This window comes from Argopecten irradians, chromosome 2 (assembly GCF_041381155.1).
Source record: "Argopecten irradians isolate NY chromosome 2, Ai_NY, whole genome shotgun sequence".
NCBI lineage: Eukaryota > Metazoa > Mollusca > Bivalvia > Pectinida > Pectinidae > Argopecten > Argopecten irradians.
In genome coordinates this window covers 7,082,787-7,106,706 of record NC_091135.1, presented here as the reverse complement: position 1 = coordinate 7,106,706, position 23,920 = coordinate 7,082,787, and the positions used below count along the sequence as shown (strand labels likewise).

Here is a 23,920-nt window from a genome sequence, read left to right as displayed (position 1 = left end):
AGCCAATATCTTGTTTTTATCAAAGAAAAATTTCAATATGTTAGTTGGTAATATATATAATCTTGAAATGTTATCTTAATAACCTCAATATATCTGCAGACATGTTATAACGTTAAGGTGCGTTTTCTAGCGATTTTAGTAGTATTTGGTAGAGATATTTGTAAATGCGTTGATTCATTATAACCTAACTTCAAAGTCATTAAGCGTTACAATTATGGTCACAAATAAACACGTTTGTAGTATGGAAACATGGCATCAGTATCTTCATTAAAATACATTATTTTCGTATATAGTGATCCTTCATTTACAAGATACAATCTATGGAATAGAAGTAACCTATGAGTTTGGTTCTCTTACTTTAAAATCGGGATAATTTGGGATTTAGTTTATCTTGTTTAATTGGCGTCGGTCACTTCCGCGATAAAATCTGACACACTATCTATATGATTGCATCTTCGTTATATGATTGCAGACAGAGACGTATCTGATTTGTTAACTAGGTAATACTGCTTTATATCTTTGAATGCGTAATCATCTTTCGGTATGGTTTCGAAGAAGGAGGCAACATTTCATTTTGGACCACAAAACTGCGATACAGATTGGTATTTGTCTAAAAACAAGTATTTGATGGAATAAAGGAGAGCAGTCTATATGCGGAAGGGAGTTACAATACGAGGTTTACGTAAATGCCAAATATAGACACGCATAAATAAGATCAAACTGGTTCCGTAAGAATACGCCAACGTTTGACATTACAAAATGTCACAATTTACGATTTTATATTGCCATAAAATGCAAGTTCTTTACTTTTTTCCGTCAGTAATGATAAAGGAGTTAAGGATTTTATTAGTTTAATGTCCTATTAACAACCAGGGTCATTTAAGAACGTGCCAGGTTTGTTGATGAGGAAGGCCGGAGTACCCGGAGAAAAACCACCGACCAGTGGTCAGAAGCTGACAATTGCCCCACACGGTATTCAAACTCGCGACTAATAATCAAAATACCTACCATTAACTATTGTTGTACAAAATGGAAAACAATGGATTAGTCAAAAATTGGCAAGGAATCAAAATAGACACATTCTCATTGTTAAAATCTTTAGATTACAACACGATATTTGAATCTATAATTGCAAAAATCAACATCGATTATACTAGTTTCGTGTGATTCTTTGACAAAGAATGAAATTGTGTCCACTTGATTAAGAAATACTTTTGATCTGAGTGGTTTCAAAAAATATAATACATTATGTTACTTGATTCTAAAGGTAGGGCTTGTATTTAACATAAACATACGATTCCTATTCCTTCAGCATAAATAATTGCAGCTTAAATTCCGAAGATATTAACCACATTTTTAGAGTTTGGCGAATTCGCAGATACGTAATTCTTCTGCATTATTCAGATTCGACATAAAACAAGTATGAAAAACATAGCATTAAATGTACAAGCACAAGGAGTGTGATAAGAGACGAAATAGTGTATTTGATGTAAACCCTTGTCGAACAGCTGATCGGGTATCTTACAATGTGTAATCGAGAAATCGAACCCTCTCTGGCAAAAGCTAGTTTTGTTTCACAGTGCCAACTTATCAGTCTAAATTAATTTGTAAGATAAAACATCCGTACGACGTACTGAAAAAATCATAATTGACATCTTAATATTGTCAAGGGCTTTTATGTCCATAATGTCTGCCCTTCGGACATGCAAACGATAATTTTATACTCCAATAGATGGTTTAATATACCGACGTTTTAATAGAGTGGATCTAAGTAGAAATAACAATTGATGAATAAGTCGATATAAAATATTCTCAAATACCCAATGCATGTCAATATGAAATAAGACAAACATGTTATGGATTGAAATATAGTTCAGTTGGTGTGCAATCGCTCTTTTCTTTGAAGACGAACATATCTCCTTGATTCATAATGTAGCAATTATGTGCTTCAAAATTATATTTCCATGTTATTCGTATCATCTAACTCTTGTCGTCGATGAAACCGAACATTTTCGGTCAGGAGATGGTTTCAATTATCCCCGTTAATACTTCAACGTGGATTTCGGATTGATTTTATGTTTGTAAAATCGACGAAGGAGGAAGTTTCGTTTCATCGCTATGTCGAGTTTCTTTCATTAATGCTTCTTGGAACAATACTTACTAGATGGGTAAATAGATAGCAATGTCTTCCAGATTATCGTATCGATTAGAATGTCAAAATGATGGCTTTGTTGGTCGATAGCTGAAACACAGCAATTGAAACCTAATAGATGTTCAAATACAGATTGTTTCCTGTCAATTTATCACTTAACCTCGAAACACAATTTAAAACAATCATTATCAACATATTAGTTTTGTTAATCTTCCTCTTCAAAACAGAAGATGACGTATTTAGCATTAGATGGTATCTGATTGCACCTTTAATGATTTATATAAAACACTAAAATATAAAATACTTAATAAATATAATAATTAGGGGAAATACGATATTTCAAAACTGTTTTCTTTATCTAAGTATTTCCATTACTCGTTGGCTAAACTCTGTAAAGCAGCGACCCAAACTGATCATATGATTTCGTGATACAGGACTAGCGGGAACAGATGTCTTTTCTAACAATATAGTGTTGGTTTACTACATCTGCACAGGTCATGGGTCATCTAGTATATGTGAAATATATCTGATGATGCTACCCTACCTGTCACTCATAACCGATATTCGAGAGAGTGCGTATGTGTGCAATGCACAACGCTGATATCTTTGCTTTGAAATTCACTGAAGCAAGGAGTGAAATATTTGTATTTGACCTACCAGTGAAACGCCGCCTCCGCTTTATCGCCTAATCAACAACGACACCTGACGTAGCCTTGTTAACAATGGCCCTGCAAAGGAATGAAGCTATATATGTGACACAATTGTTTGTGCTTTATTGTCCTTGAACTTCCACTACAGCAGCATCTGGCTACAACTTTACAAACGTTTATATCATAATGCATACATGTGTGGTGGCGTGTACTGACTGGTAGAGGGTTCAATGTGTGGTTACTGGAGCGTGATGGCAATATCCTGACGTATGCTTTCTCTGGAACGAATATGTATCCGACTTTCCTGAGTTAATTACGTGAGGCGCTAGAAGTATATTAAGGGCGTTCAGATAATGAATATAAACTGAGCATGCTCACAACCCATACCATGGTTCGGAAAATGGTGTTGGGAGACCCGGATGTATTATAGCCCGGATGTTACAACCAGGACTGACATTCTGTAATGTCAGACAAAAATTGAGCGAAATATTCATTTCATAATGGAATATTGAATACTCAAATATTGCAATGAAGTTATTATAGTATTATTGTACATTATATTAGAGATTATCGACGCATACGTAACTGAACAGTTCTGGTTAACAGTACATAATTTGTTAGAGACTAATATATTAGATATTATTAACGCATAAGTTGCTGAACATTTCTAATTCATGAAGTTAAATATAATTATATACCTTTCTTGTTTATTAAAATTACAATGGTACTGATTTGCTTATGTGGCGAAGGAAATTATATTCGGTATCATTTCCTATCCAAATGCTAATTGATACACACATGCCGAGTCAAATTTGTCAATGGAAACTAAGCGTTTGTGTCTTCACATAAAGACATCGATATGGAAAATGCATAATATTGAAGATGCAATAGTATGCTACAGGTAAAATACAAGCTTGCATGTGTTTCAGAAGAAAACATTATAGAAATAGCAGTGTGCGTACACCTCCATATGAAAAATGGAAAAAAATGATATTCATCTGTGTGTTCATCTGTCCAGATATGATAACTAATGATATTTGTATTCGTTTGATCGGAATCATTTTTCATCAAAAATGTAAAAAAAAGTAAAGGTAATGTGATGCAATTAGCAGAGTATTGAATTTATGACTATATGCGTTTTTATATAATTATGAAAAAAAGGTTTTAACATAAAATGTTTTAAATAATTTTATTCCCATAACAAAAACCAGGGTTTTACCAGTTTAACTCATTCAGAAATTGACACAAGGAAAATGCCTAAAATTACAAAGGAACATGTGATTTTCAAAAGAATAAAATGAGCTAGAATGGGATTACCACTAAAATTTAATGCGTTTGAAAAATTCTAAATAATACCTTCCGGAAGAAATGCACGTGTCAGGTTAAGATGTGCGTATTGGAAATAAATTGGTAGTAAACTTTGGTACTCGATATTATTTAAGCTGTAATGCGTCTAAAATAAGTTTTAAAAAACATTTACTTGATATTAGTTTATGTGCCTTTGATTTAATTTATTTAACGACAGAAGTTGCAGATGCGTTGATCGATTATTTCCGCACATGCAAATGTAGAAACGTTGAAATATACAGAACAAATATTATTTTAATGCTAACTAATGTAGACAATTAATATATACAATTTGATATATTGGAACATATGTTTGCATAATACACATTAATTACTAAGCTAATATACCATACGCTTTCGTTTACAAACATGTAAAATGAATGAATTAAATGATATTTAAATAGAAGAGTGACTGGTATTGTTTTTAATTTTTGTTTTAATCTGATGTAATATTACCATTCAGTAATACAATGACACATCACAGTTTTTACCTTATTTCAATAGAGTAATGAATTAATCAATCTTTAATAAAAAAAAAGTCTTCAAAAAAAGTGTTTGTTCTGAAATGAAATTTAAAGTATTGTATGAATTTCTTTCGATAAAATTCATTCAAATGTTTCGTGTTTCTTATGTCAAAAAGTAAAACTTATTTCTTAGCTGAATAGTATTCCTAGTTTTCTTGAGATATGCATACGCCATTGTTATCAAATTTGAAACTCTTTGACAGAAGTTACAGTTTGTATAAATATATGGACACAACCATTACGCTGGAGCAGTCCAATGTAACGTTTTGTAATTAATTATCAACTTATAAATTACATTTTCTCTCGCCGAATTAATGACTAAAAGTTGTTGATATTACTTCAGCCATTGTTGGCACCAGCGATATGGCGCTGTGCACTTAGTTGAAACATTTTAGTCACCTCAAGAGGTAAAACAGTATAAACGGAATACATATGTTTTTGTTTCTTTGTGATTTGCATTATCTTCAACGTCATGGTGATAAAATGTAATTTCTTATATAATAAGTGGTTTACGACACACTTAACCGTTACCAAATTGTAAAGGTCAACAGCTTACTTCGTTAAAGTATACATACTGTTACACAATGTGTTCGTATAAAGTTATGCTATATACAAATGAAGTTGAAAATATTCATTCGTGAAAGCTATTTTCGCTAAATACGCGGTTTCGTTCCAATGTGCGAGAATTAATATCTCGCGAAATTTATCAAAATCACAAATTTACATATCGCAGCCTGTCGTGTGGATGACGATTTTAAAGGTTATCAATAGGATTCGCGACAAAAAAAAACCCGCGAAAAAGTGTAAATCGCTAAATTTGATACCCGTGTAAGATAAGTAACATGTTTTGCAAAAAATGAATGAAGATTACGAAATCCGAATTTAACATTTTACAACCAACTGTTGGCAACCATTATGGACCGAGTAATATTAAAATAAGCTTAACTGATGGGCGCTAGAATTGATTCTCTGTTTGTATTCAGAGAAAAAATATCTATATATTCGGGAATATGATTTCATTTGACTTTGAATAGATTTGCATAGCAGATAATATCATGTAAATGTAGAAATAGTTATGTTTCAGATGCTTTGCTCTACAGCTATGAAATAATATAAAATCCAATTCTTGTTAAGAAAAGTCTGTTTTGAACATCATTTTTGGAATGTTTTTGTTGACACTAAAGTGAGTATTTTATTTAGATCGTTTTATGATCTTCGTTCACATTTATTCACTGTCACCACTTTTATTGTCAATTTTGTATTACCATTGATAAAAGTATTGTCAGAAATCTGAATATCGATTGTAAGTACTATCTTTTTTATTTCAATTTTGTATTGTTCTTCAAAATTCCAAGACTTTAATACGAACAATTAATAATACTGGAAATATTGTAAACATCATCTCCAACTGATCCTTGATTTTGTATCATAATTCAGGTGTAAAACAGCAAATTACCCCCTAGAATTGATATCAGGATAGATGGACAGTATTATGGTGTTGTATTTGCGTGTGTAGTGATGAACACTTCATATCTGTAAATATATGTAGCACCAGAACGTGTTACGCATAACATTACATATTTTTTATTAAATGTATACACCTGTGTGACATATCAATAATGTATCCGAGAAGGTGTTGCACACGCATTTGAATAATAGATTACACAACTAATGTATCAAACAGAATCGTGTATCACTACTGGTGCGCTTCCCTTATATGTCACAATGACATCTAACCTTTTAATGCCACAATTGATTCTGTCATAAATACTTTTTTATTTTCTGTTCATACAAGGTAAACATACATGCACATTATATTTCCTCTTAACTTCCGCATTACAGGCGAAGAAAACTGCAGTTACGTGTGGCGATAGAATTTAACCTTGGGAATGTGTTTCAAGGTCAAAACATTGATACCAGCTATTTCACAAGCATGTTATGTTCATAGACAACTATCATTAAAATGATGTTATTATCTCGACGTGTAATAGAGTTTCTCTAGTTCAATTGAACATTTACATAAATGTGTATCCTTTGAGTTACATCAACGTAAAACGAGGCATACGCTCGCTATCTCGTAAAGGGAATGTAAGGAGTTCCACAAATAATGCTTGGGTCTGGTGCCCTGGCCGATCAATAGCATTTATGCCATGCTTTTGTTGGCAGTGTTTCATTTCCGTGTGAGGTATCTGTGGGGAAGCTGGTGTATCTTGCTACCTCTAAACACACGGTAAGGACACATCGGTCTGAATGGTTCATATCTGTCAGAATAATTACAATGAAATAGTATCAATGTTTTGAACGAAAGTCACATCATTCGTTATCCTGATCAAAAAGACTTCCCTCAACCCTGTTCATCTTTCCCAATGATAAATGTAGTTAAAGTCATATTACTGTAGTTCAGCTATCGAAAATGCTATTTTTGTCTTATCCCACTACTGACTGAAATTGTCAATTTCGTATGATGTATTGTTGTCCCTGGTTGCTTCGTTTTAGTGAACAAAAATATAGCAAGCTTCGTTTGTTTTTCGCAGTTACCTGAACGGAAGTACATGTATTAGTTTCAAGTTCACAAAATGTAAGATGATTGCTGTTAAATATTGCAAACAAAAATAAATTTATTTTGATGAAAGCACTTTAAATCAATATTATTCTCATTATGAAAAAAATATATAACTTTTTATGTATTTGCACTTAATAACTATATCATCAAGTGCTTTGTTTGTGATTTGCGTTCATTCGACAGCTAAGGTCACTAGTTAAACTTTTGCCGATACGAACGGGATCAAAACGTGTTTATATTCCTTAGTGGAATCAGAAAACATACATCGGTTCATGATACTTTGAGCATAAAAACGAATGTTATTCAACATTACGTATTCATTTCATGTAAAGCTGTCCACTGTCAAATGTTTCATGACAATTTAATTGAACGTATGAATGAGACTTTATGAATGAGAATTCATTTCCGTGTAAGATATTGCATATCTCTAGCAGGTGCATTAAAATGTATTACGTCTTATAATATCTGGCATAATTCCTTAATCGTTATTTTTTTTTTGTTATTCGTCGTCTAGACTCTGGTATGCAAATGTGTATGCTGCAAACTAATTTACTGGTCTTCCATTACCATGTAATACTGAATATATTAAAGTTACAAATATCAAAAATGTAGAAAATTACTAAGAATCTGGATAAATTAAAAAATAATTGCTTTGACGACCAATCCTGAAGGAAGCATATTAATAAATTCCCAGTCCATTATAAGGTGTACAAAGATAATTCATTAAAACATAATTCATTTCACGCGCATTAATCAGTGATGTTAGGGGACAGTCACTGTTATAATAGCTTAACTTATAATTGATATGCAAGTACAACTGATCCATTCGATTTTACCCATAATTATAAGCATTATTGCTGACAATTCACTAAAACTTCTGATATTGACATATAAAATAATAATTTTCCACAACCAATCGTAACCATAGTGCTGATACGGAATGTCTACAAATCTCCTTGTGTCAGTGCACGTCGGATTGGCGTTTTTGTACATGAAGTTCAAAAAACTTCTTTTTAAATAGATAAATATAATTGAATTAAATTAACCAATACATTTAAAATGTATTCTTAGATTTATTCTGTAGTTGTAAGCTTCTTGATAATATAATAATGACTCAAATATACGTTTGTTATGATCAATATACCATTTTCAAATTATCTCCGCAAACTTCGTTCGATTCATTTTCCTTAGGGTTAGCTCTTTAGGCGTTAACCGTACATCTTGTTTTGCTAAATAGATTCGTTACACTTATTGGCCAATATACCAATCCATTAGTTTTGAAATGACAAAATGTGACTGATAAAAATTTTGCGTTATATGACTGATAAAACTTTTGCGTTGAAATGGTTTCTTATTATATTTACGGTAATTCTACACTTGAACATAAGTTTATATTTATAAAAGCGCCAAAAACTATAGATTTTGTCATGCATGTGAAAAAAATGTTTCATTTTAGATACTTTTTGGTTGAATCGTTGAAGCTACCTCTTCTTTTTAAGTACCAGAATTTTTTTAAGAAATATCTTCATGCCGATGACATGTTAAGCTCATAAAAATCTTATATAAAATATTTCCCCCAAAGGCAAACTTCATCCTCATCTGGATTACTAACTTTAATCGACATGAAATTGCTTTAGGATATTGTCCAGAGTAGTTGATATGTCAACAACATGAGTAAATTGCCTTGCTAGGAAAAAAACATTAAGAATAGAAATTTGAAATTGAAATATTTTCTTTGTTTATATTCGTTCATGCGGAAAGTTATATTTAGTTACCAGATAATCTGTCTGATAAACGATTTCCACAAAACGGAAATTGAAATAGTCTTATTGCCTGGGGCATTGTACAAATATAACTGAAATAATTACATTAATGGTTTTGGTATACGGATATGCTTTTGGTTGGACATTAATTTATCAAATAATAAAAACTTCATGTTAACTACATTTATCAACTCCGGTAATAGAATTAGCAAACTAAGGATCTGATGGTTTTTGTTTTATGAAATAAGAAAATGTAAGTACAGAAAAGGTATGTACGTGTCTTAAACTGCATTCTGATTGATTGTTTATCTTCAAAGATTAGAATATTTCCTTCTGTGTGGATTCACATAAAAATTTATAACATTCTAAATCCAATGAGATGGGCTATTTTTGCCTTCCATTTATAAATTGATTTCCAATGTACATGATATTTTCTAACCTTACTGAAAATTAATAAATGAAATGATATTTCCTTAAAAAATAGTACTTCTGTCCCTAAAAGTGCAAATATATTCTTAAAAAATCCACATTTTAGTAAATAAGAAATGTTATTTGGTGTCGCTATAATTTAATTTTAATTTAGATATGCCACTGTGTCATGTCAGATTCAATTTTTAATTCAAAATTAAATATTGATTGATCATTTCAGTACAGTACGCTAGCTCTTTTTGAACACTCGAGCTTATACTTTCACCTCATCATTTTCTTTGGGTCCAATATATATGATATATGATATTTTACTTTCGAATTAAATTGAATTCGAATTTATTTTTTGTCATAAGAGTATCAGGTTTGTAAAACTGAACATTAACATATATAGCTAATCATATTGTATTGAATCCATGCATAGATTAAAACTAAAGCATTTTTTTTATTTTCGGTGTTATGTTTACACTACTGCATTTGATCATATAACATTGGAACTCATTAAATATAAAAAATGTAAATTACAACATAGACATTAAGTTATGTTACCAGTGTTTAAATATAGATAGATACATATTACCTGTTGTATCATGGCGTTCCAACTCGCTATGATACGTTGAGACTTTCTTATCTAACGCAGTTAATAAAGTTGTTTGAAATATTGTATTCCGTAAAATATGTAAAGTACGTCATACACAAAACAGTCACTTTACTAATTACATTTGCCATACATTGACTCTTTATTGGTTATACTTTCCAAGGAACGCGTTATTGTCTTTACACAAATGGATTTCCAATCCTATTTTTATCTTGTGTATTCATAAGGTTCTATAATTAGTAATTTCCTACTTTGAATAACTCTTTTAAACACAATGCAAAAGAACTGTTATCATTTTAAACCAAACACTTTACAAGCAATTAAACGAGAGAACTGATACATTTTGACAATATCTTCAATAACTACTTTACGTGAGTTTTCTAATGATACAAACACCCATATCCGGTTTGGCTCATTGTCGTTATTTAATATTGTAACTTTATCTTGTATATGCATAAAGTGTTTCATTGATTTCATTTGATAAGGGTTGCACGACTTTTGTGGTACACCCACGATTGACAGACAGTTTTTTATTCTACAAGAAACCTAGACATGAAATCCCATGTGTAGGATTATTTTTTATTGTATTTTATTTTGAAAACACAATTCATGTTATCGTGATTACTTTAATCCAAAAATATACATTTTGTCATGTTTCAAGCTTTCAAATATAACTGTGAAGTTATAAAAATTGTCACAATGTAAAATAAATTGTAACATTGTAAAAATAGCATGAGAAAGTTAAGCCCCATACGCGTTACAAAATATCGTGTACAAACGATCTCATTAATGCAAGCCTTTGTATATTGTTCGAAATTGGAGAAAATTGAAGTATTTAGGCGGTTGGCGCGTGATGAAGGGAGATTGTGGAGTGTCTTGTTCCTAAAGTTCACGCCAACAGGCCTCACTTGAAACCTTTAACTAGCGTACTTACAACTCCCCTCTATCACACTGACGTCCCCAGTCTGTAGAATCACTTGAGACGACTTATATCCCCGTGTTTTATTCATGTTTGTGTGTACAAGTGAATGACTAGGGAGATTATGATTGCGATATGCCCCTGTCGGATGTACGACCATATTTTATATCCCAGATAATGTTTACTCCACCACACGTTTCTTGCCCGGTGCGGTAAAACGATTTTTTATCGTTAATCTCGTATCACATACACGCACAGACATTATATACATATCACTGCAATCGCAATTATGGCCTTGAGTTTGATTGCCCCGTCTATGCCGTTTTATCATTAATTAATTAACGTTTCATTTGTTTCAGTACGAATCCATGTAAATTGGAAGAACGACCAACTACGCAATGCATCGTTCGACTAGACTTAAGATCACCGAGTTGAACCCCCACCTAGTTTGCGTCCTCTGTGGGGGTTACCTCATCGATGCTACCACCATAGTCGAATGTCTACACTCATGTAAGTAAAATATTACGTTTCTGATATATCTGCTCTCCATTTGATATTTTAACAGGTTTAAGTCAGACTTGAATAAACGTAATTTATCTACTAGCGGATGTGATAATGCTAGGGGCTGTTGGTTCCACGGGCGGCCGAGATAATTGAGGGGGAAGGTATACGCTAGCTCAAAAACAGCAAGAGAGAGCTGTTTGAGAATTTGAGATGAAAAACGAATAGACTGAACAAGATTACGCAACCGACATAGTATAACGGTTGCTTTTCTTGCTCCGGTCGATAAAGATTGGCTAAGATACCCACTCCCAGCAACTGAACAGGTGTCTGCTAGCGCACAGCAGAAACATCGTGCATCTGAGGCTAGCGTAATGTAAAGAGAATGCTAAGGTGGTTAATATGATAACGGATGCAAGGTAGGCTTTATGGTTTGTCGTTAGAACTCCTATAGCTAAAGCGCAAATGCAGTTTAAGTTAAGCATTACTTTGTTTGATTTATGTTTTAACGAGATATAAACGTCCATTGTATGTAAGAAGTTGTCAGTGTTTCGAAGTTGAAACCAACCCGAGTACCCGGAATAAATCGCAGGCCTACGACGGTCAGCGCAACATAGGGTTCGAACTTTGTATGAGGAGATGGAACGCTTTTGCTAGAATTTTTAACCACTCTAAGCAGTTCAGCATAGCTTTTTAAATGAAATTAATCATATAATTGTTATCTTACAATTTAAACGGCATGTTATTAATTATCATGTTGCGTTGATGTTATAAGTTCTTTTTTAAATGAAAGTTGAATAAAAATCAAATCTACAGAGTAATGTTTATTGTATACTCGTTCCCTCATTATGGTTATTGAGTCAATTCTACAAATGAAACGATATCCACAACTCCATCGCCCCACATGAACTTCCATTGCACCGACCGACTTCAATATGTTGTTTCCGCTGAATGCCATACACACATTCATGTTAAAAACACGTTGTTAGTTTAGCCAAACAAACCTGTTAATCAATGTAGCATAACATGTAGGAACGTTTCCATTTCATGTGTATAAATAAAAGTTTATAACATCAGAAACAAATAAATAAGTTTATCATCATACTCTTTATTTCATTACAATTAATTAGCGTTTATTGAAAAAGTTATCCACCACACTTTAGAAAAAGTTTAGGCTAAGCTACGGTAGATGCGCATTAATTCGATGAGAAATTTAAAAGAAAAAATAATAGTTTTTTATGATATGATATAAATTTATCGTTGCTTTATGTCTAATAAAGATAATGTATCACCTCCCCCCTCACCTCCCCCCCCCCCCCCCCCCCCCAGAGTGCTATACTCGTATCTTTCTCATGATTTCTAAAACTCTTGATGGCTTTGCTGCGCTATAAACATTTGTCTCATAGAGTCTGTAACGGTTATAACCAATCTATGTATCGTTCAGATATTAGTTCAATATTAAAAATACGTAATATAGTTTGAATTAAGTACTGAAATTAATACTTTAGCATGAAATAGGAACCATTATTTCTCAATTAATATTACAATTTATTTCATGTCGAACCACATAACAAAAATCTATCCTGGTCACTTTAAAACTGCTTGTATTAGGTTAAACATCGCGAAAGTGCATTATACCATCGTCATACGGGCCAACGACCTGGAAAATGAGAGTTTCTTCCTTATCAATGGTCCGCGCTTCAACTTGTCATTAAAATGCAAGCGAAATCAAACAAACGAACATAAACGTCTCTTGATAATTGCTGCGGTTGAGATATGTTATACACATAGTTGTTGTGAATACAGGAGTAGGGCATTCTATCCACATAAATTAATGTTTATTTCATTCCAGCATTAGATATTATCGCCTAACCCAGCTATGGTGTTCGGTGGAAACAGATACAAAAATAAACCTCTTCTTCTAAATAGAGAGAAATCCAAAGGTGTAATGCAATGCAGATGTAAACTAATTATAGTTTAGACGGAGAATGATACTGGCAAGCATTAACTTTGGAACACTCCGTTTTACCCCTTAATGGATAACATATATATTTATATCAGTATAACCTTTTTATGAAAGGCAGTCGGATTCTTGGTTTCTTAAAAGAGTGCTTAATGATTTTACTTCTTTAAAGCAGTTCTATAACTATGACTGTAACCGTTAAATGATGGGACTATCTTTTATGGTACGTAAATGAAAAAGGGAAGGCATATTTTCTTTGCCATGCCCTTCCCATTTCGTTGTGTCCCCTTCCAATTTGTCATTTTGCGGCGGGCACATTTTTCAGAAAATATAAAGGATGATGTAATAAAAAGTAGCATGTTTAAATAGTTTGCATTATTTCTGAAATTATTAACAAATAATGTATAAAATAAAGATATAAAAAATGTTTTCCAAGATAACATTACACATTATCTTTGAGTATTGCTGAAATTTATTAACCTGCTCATATGAGATCACATGACAAGAATATCTGATATTTGTAAATGGTGTTGATAATGTATGAATTTTTGTTTATATCATAACTAGTGCAGAAGATAAGAGCTATCATTGAAATCGTAATAGGAATGTTTTATATGAAAACAGTAATTGTGCAATCACATGCGCCGTTACTTATTTTTTTTCGTTTTGTAATTTCTAACTCTATTCAAATAAAAATCAAACATTTTGATCTCAGATACGACCTTTTTTCGTGGCACTGTTTCGTAAGATCTAATTTCGCAATTAAAGATATAAATCACAAATAAAACTAAAGATCATTTATTATTATGTGCACACTTGGGTATTGGGATCTAAACGAAACAGTTTCCATTTTAAACTAAGTTTAAAAATTGATTATCAAGATTGAATTACTTGTTCAAAGAACACTGGATCGAGTATCCGAATAAACGTTTAATTGCTTCACACAATTCTGTTTTATTTAGTTATATGTTGCAGCTGTTCAAATTCATTTGTTCTCCCCTTGTAAAGTACAAGTGAACTGACATATCCTGGTATCCATTAATTATCAATTGATAGACCTGTGAACGTACTCAGTAATGCAATTTTAGCGTGTAACATAATTTGAAGAGAATACTACAATGGCAATTTTACAAAAAGACAATGTTTGAAAATGAAACGCTAACACTTATAAGAGAGAAGATCATCATCGATTGATAGCTGTAAGAAAACGCTGAAGGGACATGACCACAATGAGTTGATATTTCATCAGGAAAACTTGATGAAGAGAAACGAAAAAGAAAATATTTTTATCCACGTAGAAAAATGTCAGAAAATAGAAATAGCAAATCACTTTACGTTGGTGACATACACATTTTCGCGAGATTTCGCAAGAAAGCCTGAAGACGAATTCAAATCTTTAACGTTCAAGATAACGATTGTGCGGCATAATGAATACGTGATTCAAATCTTTAACGTTCAAGATAACGATTGTGCGGCATAATGAATACGTGAAAATAATGTAGGTTACAGAAGCCATCCTATGATATCACGCCGCTATCATTAAACCTTTTGACCAGAATATCGTAACAAAAAAGATACTCTGATATCGGATTAGCTGTTTTGGTCTCGTCTTGGGATGACATTTTCGTTAACTCACGGGGCTTACATACTAAATGGGCTTTGTTACTGGTTTGACACCATTATTTATGCTATTATAGCTTGAAAAAATCCCTCAAATTTCTATTTCTCGTTTTAAGTAAGAATCCAAAATGTTAGCCCCGTGAAAATCCACTGGATAGGCGGTAATAAGAAAGAATGTAATACCAGTGTAGATGTAGCGAGGACATGAAAATAGATGGAAAGCGAACTCCGTCTAAGCTTACACGGAAAATCGAACCATGTGATTTTTATGGGATAACATTATCAGATTCTGGAGTTACTACATCAGACAATTAATGGTAATTAATTAACAAACGGCGACGAATGGTTTACGTGCAAAATTACAAGTACTTGAAAGGAATATAAAAAAAAGTTTTTGCGTTGAATCGGTGCAAGAATTAAGTAATTTCCTAAATTCAAATAAACAAATTTCCCAAAGCAAAATTTTTGCAATGACAAAATTACGTTGCTTGATATAAAAAAGAAAATGAAAAGTCATAAAGATAACAAAACCGAAATGAACTTACAGACTACCATATAGCATTAATGATTGCATCAGTTACATAAATCTTCGTGTCGGGACTTGCGTAAATAGCACTGTCAAGTGGTAATGTAGCAAAACTATTGAATCTACGGGGTGCTCCGAGGAGGCAGATCCTCCTTTGGGCTGATCATATTTCAGTGTTACTGATAAAATTCAAAATTAAATTCCTAAATTTCCCCTTAAAACACACGTGTGAAATTGACGTTATTTTTCATCAGCAGGCCTACTTAAACTTCTGTAATGCTATTGATGGGGAGAATGAGGTTTTTACGCCAAGTAGATTTACTAGTCAATTCACTTGCAAGATTACAGATGGAAACATTTGAAGTTCTGAGTTACGATCGATACAATAACATGTAGTGATTCTCAATGGACAATGAGGGTAAATAAGCTTGTAGCTGTTCTCTCTGATACCGTCACAAACCTAGTAAATGTCCTGATATTGATCACTGCAGTCATAACAGTGCATTTATTACGTTTTGTTGCTATCGCCTTAAAATGAAAGCAAGCAAATTAAAGATGCCTTAGTCTTCCCTCTCATATGGAGTTATCGGTATCACTGGTGCTGTAAACCCTGTAATTTACGCGAAGTGAAAATTTACGCTAATTACGCGGAGATCTTGTTACCGCGGAAATTCCCCTCGCGTAATAATTGTGATGATCACAGGATCGAAGGTATGTCTATCATGAAAGTCACAACGTCGCGAAATGTGTAGACGTGTAAATCGCAAAATGAAAAACTCGCGAATATATTACCGTTAACAGTAAACATAAAATTATATAACCACAAACTGTTGCATGTAGTAATAAATCTATATATATATATATATTTGGTTTGTCGTTTGACCCAGAGATTGTAAACTTTTTTCTTATGAATATAATCTAGGCTATTTTCCATATTCAATTCTTTAAATAGATACACAGGTCATTTTTCTATATGGTTTATCTTAGTTTGATTTAAATAATTTGAATTACGTATGTCATTCAGTGATCGTTGGTTTAAACATTAATATGTAAGCAATCTTTAACAGGTTAAACTGCTTTGTAGTTCAGACGATATCATTTATATTTCGATCAGACGTTTTGGACTTCGCATATTGCGTATACCATGGTGGCATATTGGTTAAAGTATATGATATTCTTTCGATATCCATCTAATTCTGGAACACGTGTTTGGTATCCGTTTATGAAATTGTACGTAACGATTCTGTTTCGGGAATTACGGATATCCCGAATCAAATCTTAGAATAATTAGATAGTGTAGTAGTATTACTTAATCGTCGTCTTCAAAGCAGAAAGTATTCAATTTTATCGAAAGTATTTAATTGTTGAAGTAAAAACCAATTAGTAGTATGTCTATTCATGATTTATTAAATAAGCCATCTCGCGTCAAACGTGCAGAGGTGTTTTACAGTCAGTTATGATAAAACAGGCTCCAAATCTCAAATATGTATGTTAATGTGCAACATTCAAATCTGATGAGAAAGTAAAGAAATTGACAAGAACGGTATATAAAAAGGACGATTAAATATTAAGTACGTATACATAACGATGTGAATCAAAGCACTGTTAAAAAACGACTAGATATTTGTCAATATTTCTTGTTTAAATGTTTAAATCGCCCATTTCCTTGCAAAACGAAATAACCATCAGGCCCTATATTTGATACTTAGTATATGTTGAGTTATCTCGTGTTCGTCATATTTTTCAATTTCGCACAAGTAAAAAGCTTTGCAGTGCATACAAAATACAAATACAAATATTCGGAAATGCACTCAAATATCATGCAGTTTTGTGAAAGGAATTAAATATGAAGGTAAGGTATCCACACGATCTGTACACGTCATTATTTTCTACAGAAATTACAAGTTTAGTACTCTAATGGTTTAACTCGACAAGAAGACGACATGTGAAAATGAAATCGGTTTAGACAGAGTTTACAGTAAAACATAACTAAAAAGATTCTAAATGCCATATGTTTTTACGTACAGAAATCGATTAACATTTATATGAATAGAACATTATCATACTTCCGATTTATGATAATTATTTTCTTTGAACATCAGAGTGCAGCGGAGGAAAAACATATCCTTGTTGGAGATCTTAAGTAACTTTAATTGTCAGACTAATCTATGAGTCGTTCATCACGAATCTAGTCATGTTCCTCACAGCTTGATACGTAACTGCATTTATTACAAAGTTGTGTTCCATAACGTGTCGTAACTGTATTAATAAATATCGTTTTATGTCGCTTGGTGGAGATTTCAGTAATAAAGCAATTTCTATGCATACCTTAGCCCTGACATGTCTCTTCGAAACAGCGTATTCATTTCCTTACAGCCAAGCTCGTAAGAACACGGTAAGTTTCGTGCGAATAGAACGAAGTAGGTTTTTAAATCGCTGAGGACATATACCTTCATACGATTATATTCTACATAATAACTCGTTTTACTGCTGTGGAAGTATATGTTCTATTTTTTGTTTATCTAAGGTCAGTGCGTGCTTATACGTGTATTTATTAATATAAACTTATATATGTTACAAGTACATGTATGATGGTATTTATGTACAAATATGTGTATGTCGGAGAGAGTATGATCATGAACATGTTATATAGAGTATATGATATACAGAATGGCAGCTTAAATCACTATGCGGAAGGTAACTAGAAAAGTGAAATATAGTATGCATTTCATATTGGTATAGAAAATATATTCAATGCAATCTTGCATATTTTAAGTGTATATTGCAAAAACATTCTACTTCGTTCTACTAATTTTTTAAATACTGATTTCAGTGTAAAAGTATACCCCAGTTAAATAAAATGCTGTCTGTTGAGTTGTTAAATTTCCTTTTCACAAGTTTAACCCAAAACACAGTCTTTTTAACCAGAGAATCTTCATTATTTGAACAAAAACAACTTCTTTAATTCATTCTCTACACTGTCAAATCAAAATATTTTACACTTTTCAGATACTTAATTGAACGATAAAACTTCCGGTAAAAGTAAATAGGAAATCAATCAAAATAATCTGAACTCGCAAAATCTGACACGAAGAGCGAGAACGAAAGCATTGCTTTCATTCTTAAATAATTTATTATTCTGGAGTAATAAACGAATCCGTGAATGATTGACATTTACCATGAAATCTATTGGGAGCCTCTCTCGCAAGACTCCATAAAGCGAATATCGATCGCGTTTTACTCGCTACCCGGGCTTTATCTGCTTAAGCAGTACCTCTAGGGAAGCATTTCAAACCGACATTTTGACAAATCATCAGCAATTTAGAAAGCTCGTATTATTCTCTAGATATTTCCTCACTCATTGTCGATTTTTGAAACATGAAAGTATCGATTTAAAAAAGAAACATGGCCCACAATGGAATATAACCAACAGAAACATGATTAGACTTTGGAATCAAACACAATATATCCGGTGTGAAGTGTAAAAGCGTTATGTTATATTTAAATCTTATTACAAGAAATTGAAACAGTTTTGAATAATGTCGGCGCTTTTGATCTTCATAACGTGAAGTCAGACTACTTATCTTATTGTCTTTTCAGAATAGGGATATTTTTATTGTTTTAATTAGAAATATCGTTCAGAGACAAATGATTGAACAAAGTTGAAATGTCAATATGTCCTTTGGAACAAATGCTGTTCGAAATTACGAAGCTATCTTTCTGTACATTCCAAATGAGAGACACAATTGAGATATTGATGTTAAAATGTGATATAGAGAAAAGGATGCAATATCGTTTATATCAAATTTCACTTTCAGTCTCTTCGCCATAAGTGTTTTTCCCATTTCACTGGGAATATGTTTTAAATGAGTTTTAGATATTGATGTTACATGCGTTTTACGATAACATTCCTCATGTTTTGTAATTTCCATTTTCAGTCTGTAAGACTTGCATCGTCCGTTACTTGGAGAGCAGCAAGTTCTGTCCTATATGTGATGTCCAAGTCCACAAGACAAAGCCTCTCTTAAACATAAGGTGAGTAAGCAAACGAGCAACTAACACACAGATAATGATACGATGGATTGGCAAAAATAATTCAAATACTGTTAAATATTATACATATGTAGGTTTAATCAGAACAAGCAGTTAAATTAGCTGTAAATCTAAAGTGGATAAACAAGTAAAAAAAATCAGATTAAAAAGTTATATAAGTAAACAAATGTACAACCAAAACATTTTAAAAATATATTACAAAGTTAAGTATTGAATTAAATTGAAACTATTATATTGAAGTTACACATTTTAAAACCATGATTAACATTCGTTGAAATGACTCTTTCAGAGAGATTCGTAGAGATGGTATATCAGCCATATCTTAAGAATATATAATTATATGTAATTACAAAACAAGTCTGAGTTAAATTTTATATAATAATATGTGTAAATTGCAGAATTCATTATCATTTGGACAACAAGATATATAAGGAAAGACATCCACTTATCAAGCAAATAAATCGGTATTTTCATGACCACGCACGATCGATCAGGTTCAATTTCCGTTTATTGAGCTCGACGCCAGAGGGCTTGATGCTATATTGACTATGAGAGTTCTCCTTTTGCATGCTGATAATGTGTCTCGTATTCTTCACCATTTTTACCCGCGCTAAACGACACTAAAGGTCTTATGTTATGTGTACGTTTGAAATTATATGTTTCATTTATATAACCAATATTCGCAGATAGACACCTTTGTGTTGCGTTTGTGTTGTCTCCATGCAGAACTGCTATTTACAAATTATTTTTGTCTAATTTGTCATTTCATTCCCATGTTTATTACGTATATCAATATTATTTTTATTATAATAATCATTATTATTCCCCTGTTCTTACACTGCTTACCATTATGACTATACTGGTAGTAATTTCTATATAAAGTATTTATTATTTTTGAAATAAAACCTGTTAATTACAGTGATATACGTTTCTCGAAATAGTATATATGCACAATGCTATCAGTAATCCGAAGGTTAACTTTGAATTTCCTTCTTTGAAATCATACTCCGTTGATGTTTATGAACATGTTATTTTTTCTTTTGCTCTATACCACACTAAACACGTAGTACATCAAAACCTGATAATACTGCAACTTCAACGAAAGCACACAATGCTCCAACGATGTTACATTGTAAACATGGAAGCCCGTATGTTGTTCACAATGTATCTACACTACTTGCTTAAATGTTACCAAATAAATCACCCCATTGATTTATTCGTTAACAGGTGCACGTATATTTAGAAGAATGCCTTGTTCTTTGTCGGTCTTACGATAAATGGAGCTCCACCTTTATAGTGTTTAATATCGTACATGTCTATTGGCAATTAACGTCAAATCGTGTGATATACTGTCGTTACAATTCCAAAGCTCCACACTCTCTCTAGTCATTACGCACAGATGAAATATTAATATTGATATTCAGTTCAGATTTCAAAAATCATACAAAGCAGCGCGTGTGTTTGAGAAGACCACGCGCGAGCACGCGCCGAGAGAGTACAAAAGCAGACGATCAGTTGGATGTAATTCAACACAAAACGGGAGGGAGGAAGGGTTTATTTCGGTTTTCACTGCCTGGGAGCGAGTGTGTGTCTAATTTGAGATTTTTCAATGCATTTTTTGGCTTCGCCTAGAATGGGAATGCGAACGAAAACTAGCCACACCGTTCTCTTTCCGATAGACGCACATGTATTCATCGGACCGTTGCTTGCAGACGTCTTGAATATTTAGATTCACTTGATATAATCAATGTAGCTAACAGTAAGTCACAGTAAAGCGAGTCAGGTGGTTTTAATCTTTTCTCTACCAGTTGTGTTGGAAACATTTTTCTCTCTACAAGTATGTAACACGTATATCCATTACCATCAGACGGCGAACGTGTACCAGATGGGACGTGATTCAATATCGTGCACTTCAGTAATAATATTATTGGATAAGAAGTGTTTATCAGTAATTGTAAGAGGGAGTGACGATCATATTACTTTTTATTATATAATAATAATTTACAATTAAGGTTTGATAGTAGTAAGACGTCGCCAGACTAATATATTGGGTAAAATTGCCTTTATTTGACGTTAGCAATAATTGATAATGGTTTAGATATCATAAAAGGATTTCTTTTATCATTTATGTTGTTTGTTTTTTTTCAGATTGGATCATACCCTTCAAGACATTGTCTACAAATTGGTTCCGGGCTTATTTAAAGGTGAGTATGTTATGACAATCTTCATACCAAAGTCTTAACAGATCAAACATGCAATATAGTGAGGAAGATAGGTCGTACTTGGTGCAGATGTGAGAGACGTATTTAGAATGTTTTTCTTTTACGTTACCTCATCATAAATTTCAATCTTGCACGTCTTGGCATCGACTCCTTGTTTCACAGATGTAAGATATTGATAATCCAATGTTAGCTTTCGACAAATTAAGAAATTTGTTCGTATGATTTGACATTATATTATTTACTTAATTGTATTATTTTTAAATATTGTTTTTCCTTTATCGCTTCAAAATGCTTGCTCAGCCACTAAAGAATGCTAATTCAATATCTATAACAGGAAGAGGCGAAGTAGAGCATGATGCAATCATGTAATTTTTAATACACATCTTCCTTTAGCAAACATGCTCGTTTATTGATAGTTACTGGGCCTTAGAGGTGCATTTTAATGCTGATGTATCGTTCATGATGTAATTATTGCAACTCTCGGGTGCGTTCGCTGATACTGTCTTTTCATATAAGCCGGAGGAGAACGCCCAAGTAATTTATATTTCGATGAGTGAATTATGCCGAGCGGTGCTCGGTTGTGTTTTCAGCACCAGTTAATGTCAAGCTTGTGACGTCAATGTGACCGAATAAAACTAAAATCACTATTGTTCAAATCGAGGTTAGAACTACCAGGTAATTTTTAGTTGAGAGGAAGAACGGGCGGATTCTGCGCATTGTCATTATTAGAATCTCTATATAATCCCTCGCCCGAACAGAAGACATAATATGTAGTGTATAACATTTCAAATTCGTCGTTAGATACTATTGTGCTTGAGTGAGGAAATTGGTTGAATATGGATGCATCTGTCACAGAGGAGTATATGAAAAGCGAACGTGTCGCGAGACAGTTCTTTCGTATGAGTCTTTATGGAGACATTCATAGAAAGCACAAGGACATTGCTAGTGATGTTTTAGTGCCTTAAGGGCATATAACCTGACCTAGAATAAAGATATACTGAAATATACTTTTACTTTAAAATATGAATAGGTATTCCTATTTATTAGAAAGGATATCACATCATTACTATCATTTTCTTCATTGCAGACGAAATGACCAGGCGACGAGAATTCTATAAGGACCAGCCAAACGATGGTATGTTGTAATACTTCGAAAAAGTCTTAACGGATGGTTTTAGAATCTTTCAATGTATTTCGATATCGTAATCCCTTTACTTAATTTAATCATTACTGTAACAATGTGCTGTTTATTAGAATATGTTCTTCATCATAAATTTTCATTATCGTTCTAGTGGACCTCGTTCGGGCGTTTTTACCTTATTTGCCAATCTTATCAACGGTAGAAATATATTATAGTTGATTTTCAATAACGGAAATGCTTATTTTAGTTGCTATTTGCCAATGCATTTATGCTGCAATAGATTTTTTAACTAATTACAATACGATACATTACAGTAAAAAATGTTTATGGACGCTTCAAGAAACGCAATTTAAATATTGAATTAGAATACAATAGTAAGACTCTGTCGCAAATTGTACATAATTTCCATGTAATTACGAAGAAAATCAAATGTGGATGTATCGCATTCTCGAACAACACAACATACCAGTGGGAGCCCATTCCAAAATGATGTAAGCCATCAATAGAGACTGACAGTACGTTTCTGTTTTATCCAGAGTAACTGCATACTAATCAAACGTCTGTTTATTTTACTAGCTAATGCAGCTCTGGAATTACAAGGGAAGGCGCGAAGTCCTGGAAGTTGTATCGGGGAAGACGAGGAAGACGAACAGAGGGAGCGAGTAATCTACTCCGAAGATGAACAAATCAGTTTGGCATTGCACTTAAGCACCAAGTACGTTGTTGTCTCTAACGTTTTGAATATATAAAGTGGATTATATTTAAGCAGCGTGACGCCGTAAAGGCTATCTTGTGCAAAAAGATAATGCATACATGCCAACAAGCCTATGTTTTCTAGACAACGTAGTTTATGTCTGATTTATAACTCTTATCCCTTTGCAATATTTGATATGTTTAGTTTATTGATGTATTGTTCGTAATTGACATCTAAAGTAATATGTATTACATCAAA

At 32.7% G+C, this 23,920-nt stretch overlaps 1 protein-coding gene across 2 annotated transcripts in view; it reads left to right on the top strand.

Moving 5' to 3' along the window:
* Positions 1-23,920, top strand: part of LOC138314289 (polycomb complex protein BMI-1-B-like) — a 55,026-nt gene that overhangs the window by 23,202 nt on the left and 7,904 nt on the right. The window contains exons 1-6 of one of the 2 annotated variants that reach the window (XM_069254553.1): positions 10,982-11,092; positions 11,302-11,452; positions 19,491-19,587; positions 21,754-21,809; positions 22,915-22,962; positions 23,545-23,683. In XM_069254553.1, coding sequence (XP_069110654.1) covers positions 11,341-11,452; positions 19,491-19,587; positions 21,754-21,809; positions 22,915-22,962; positions 23,545-23,683 — 452 coding nt within the window. In that variant the 5' untranslated portion in view covers positions 10,982-11,092; positions 11,302-11,340. Of the gene's footprint in view, positions 1-10,981; positions 11,093-11,301; positions 11,453-19,490; positions 19,588-21,753; positions 21,810-22,914; positions 22,963-23,544; positions 23,684-23,920 lie in introns of those variants that run through there. The other variant, XM_069254552.1, reaches the window with a different exon arrangement.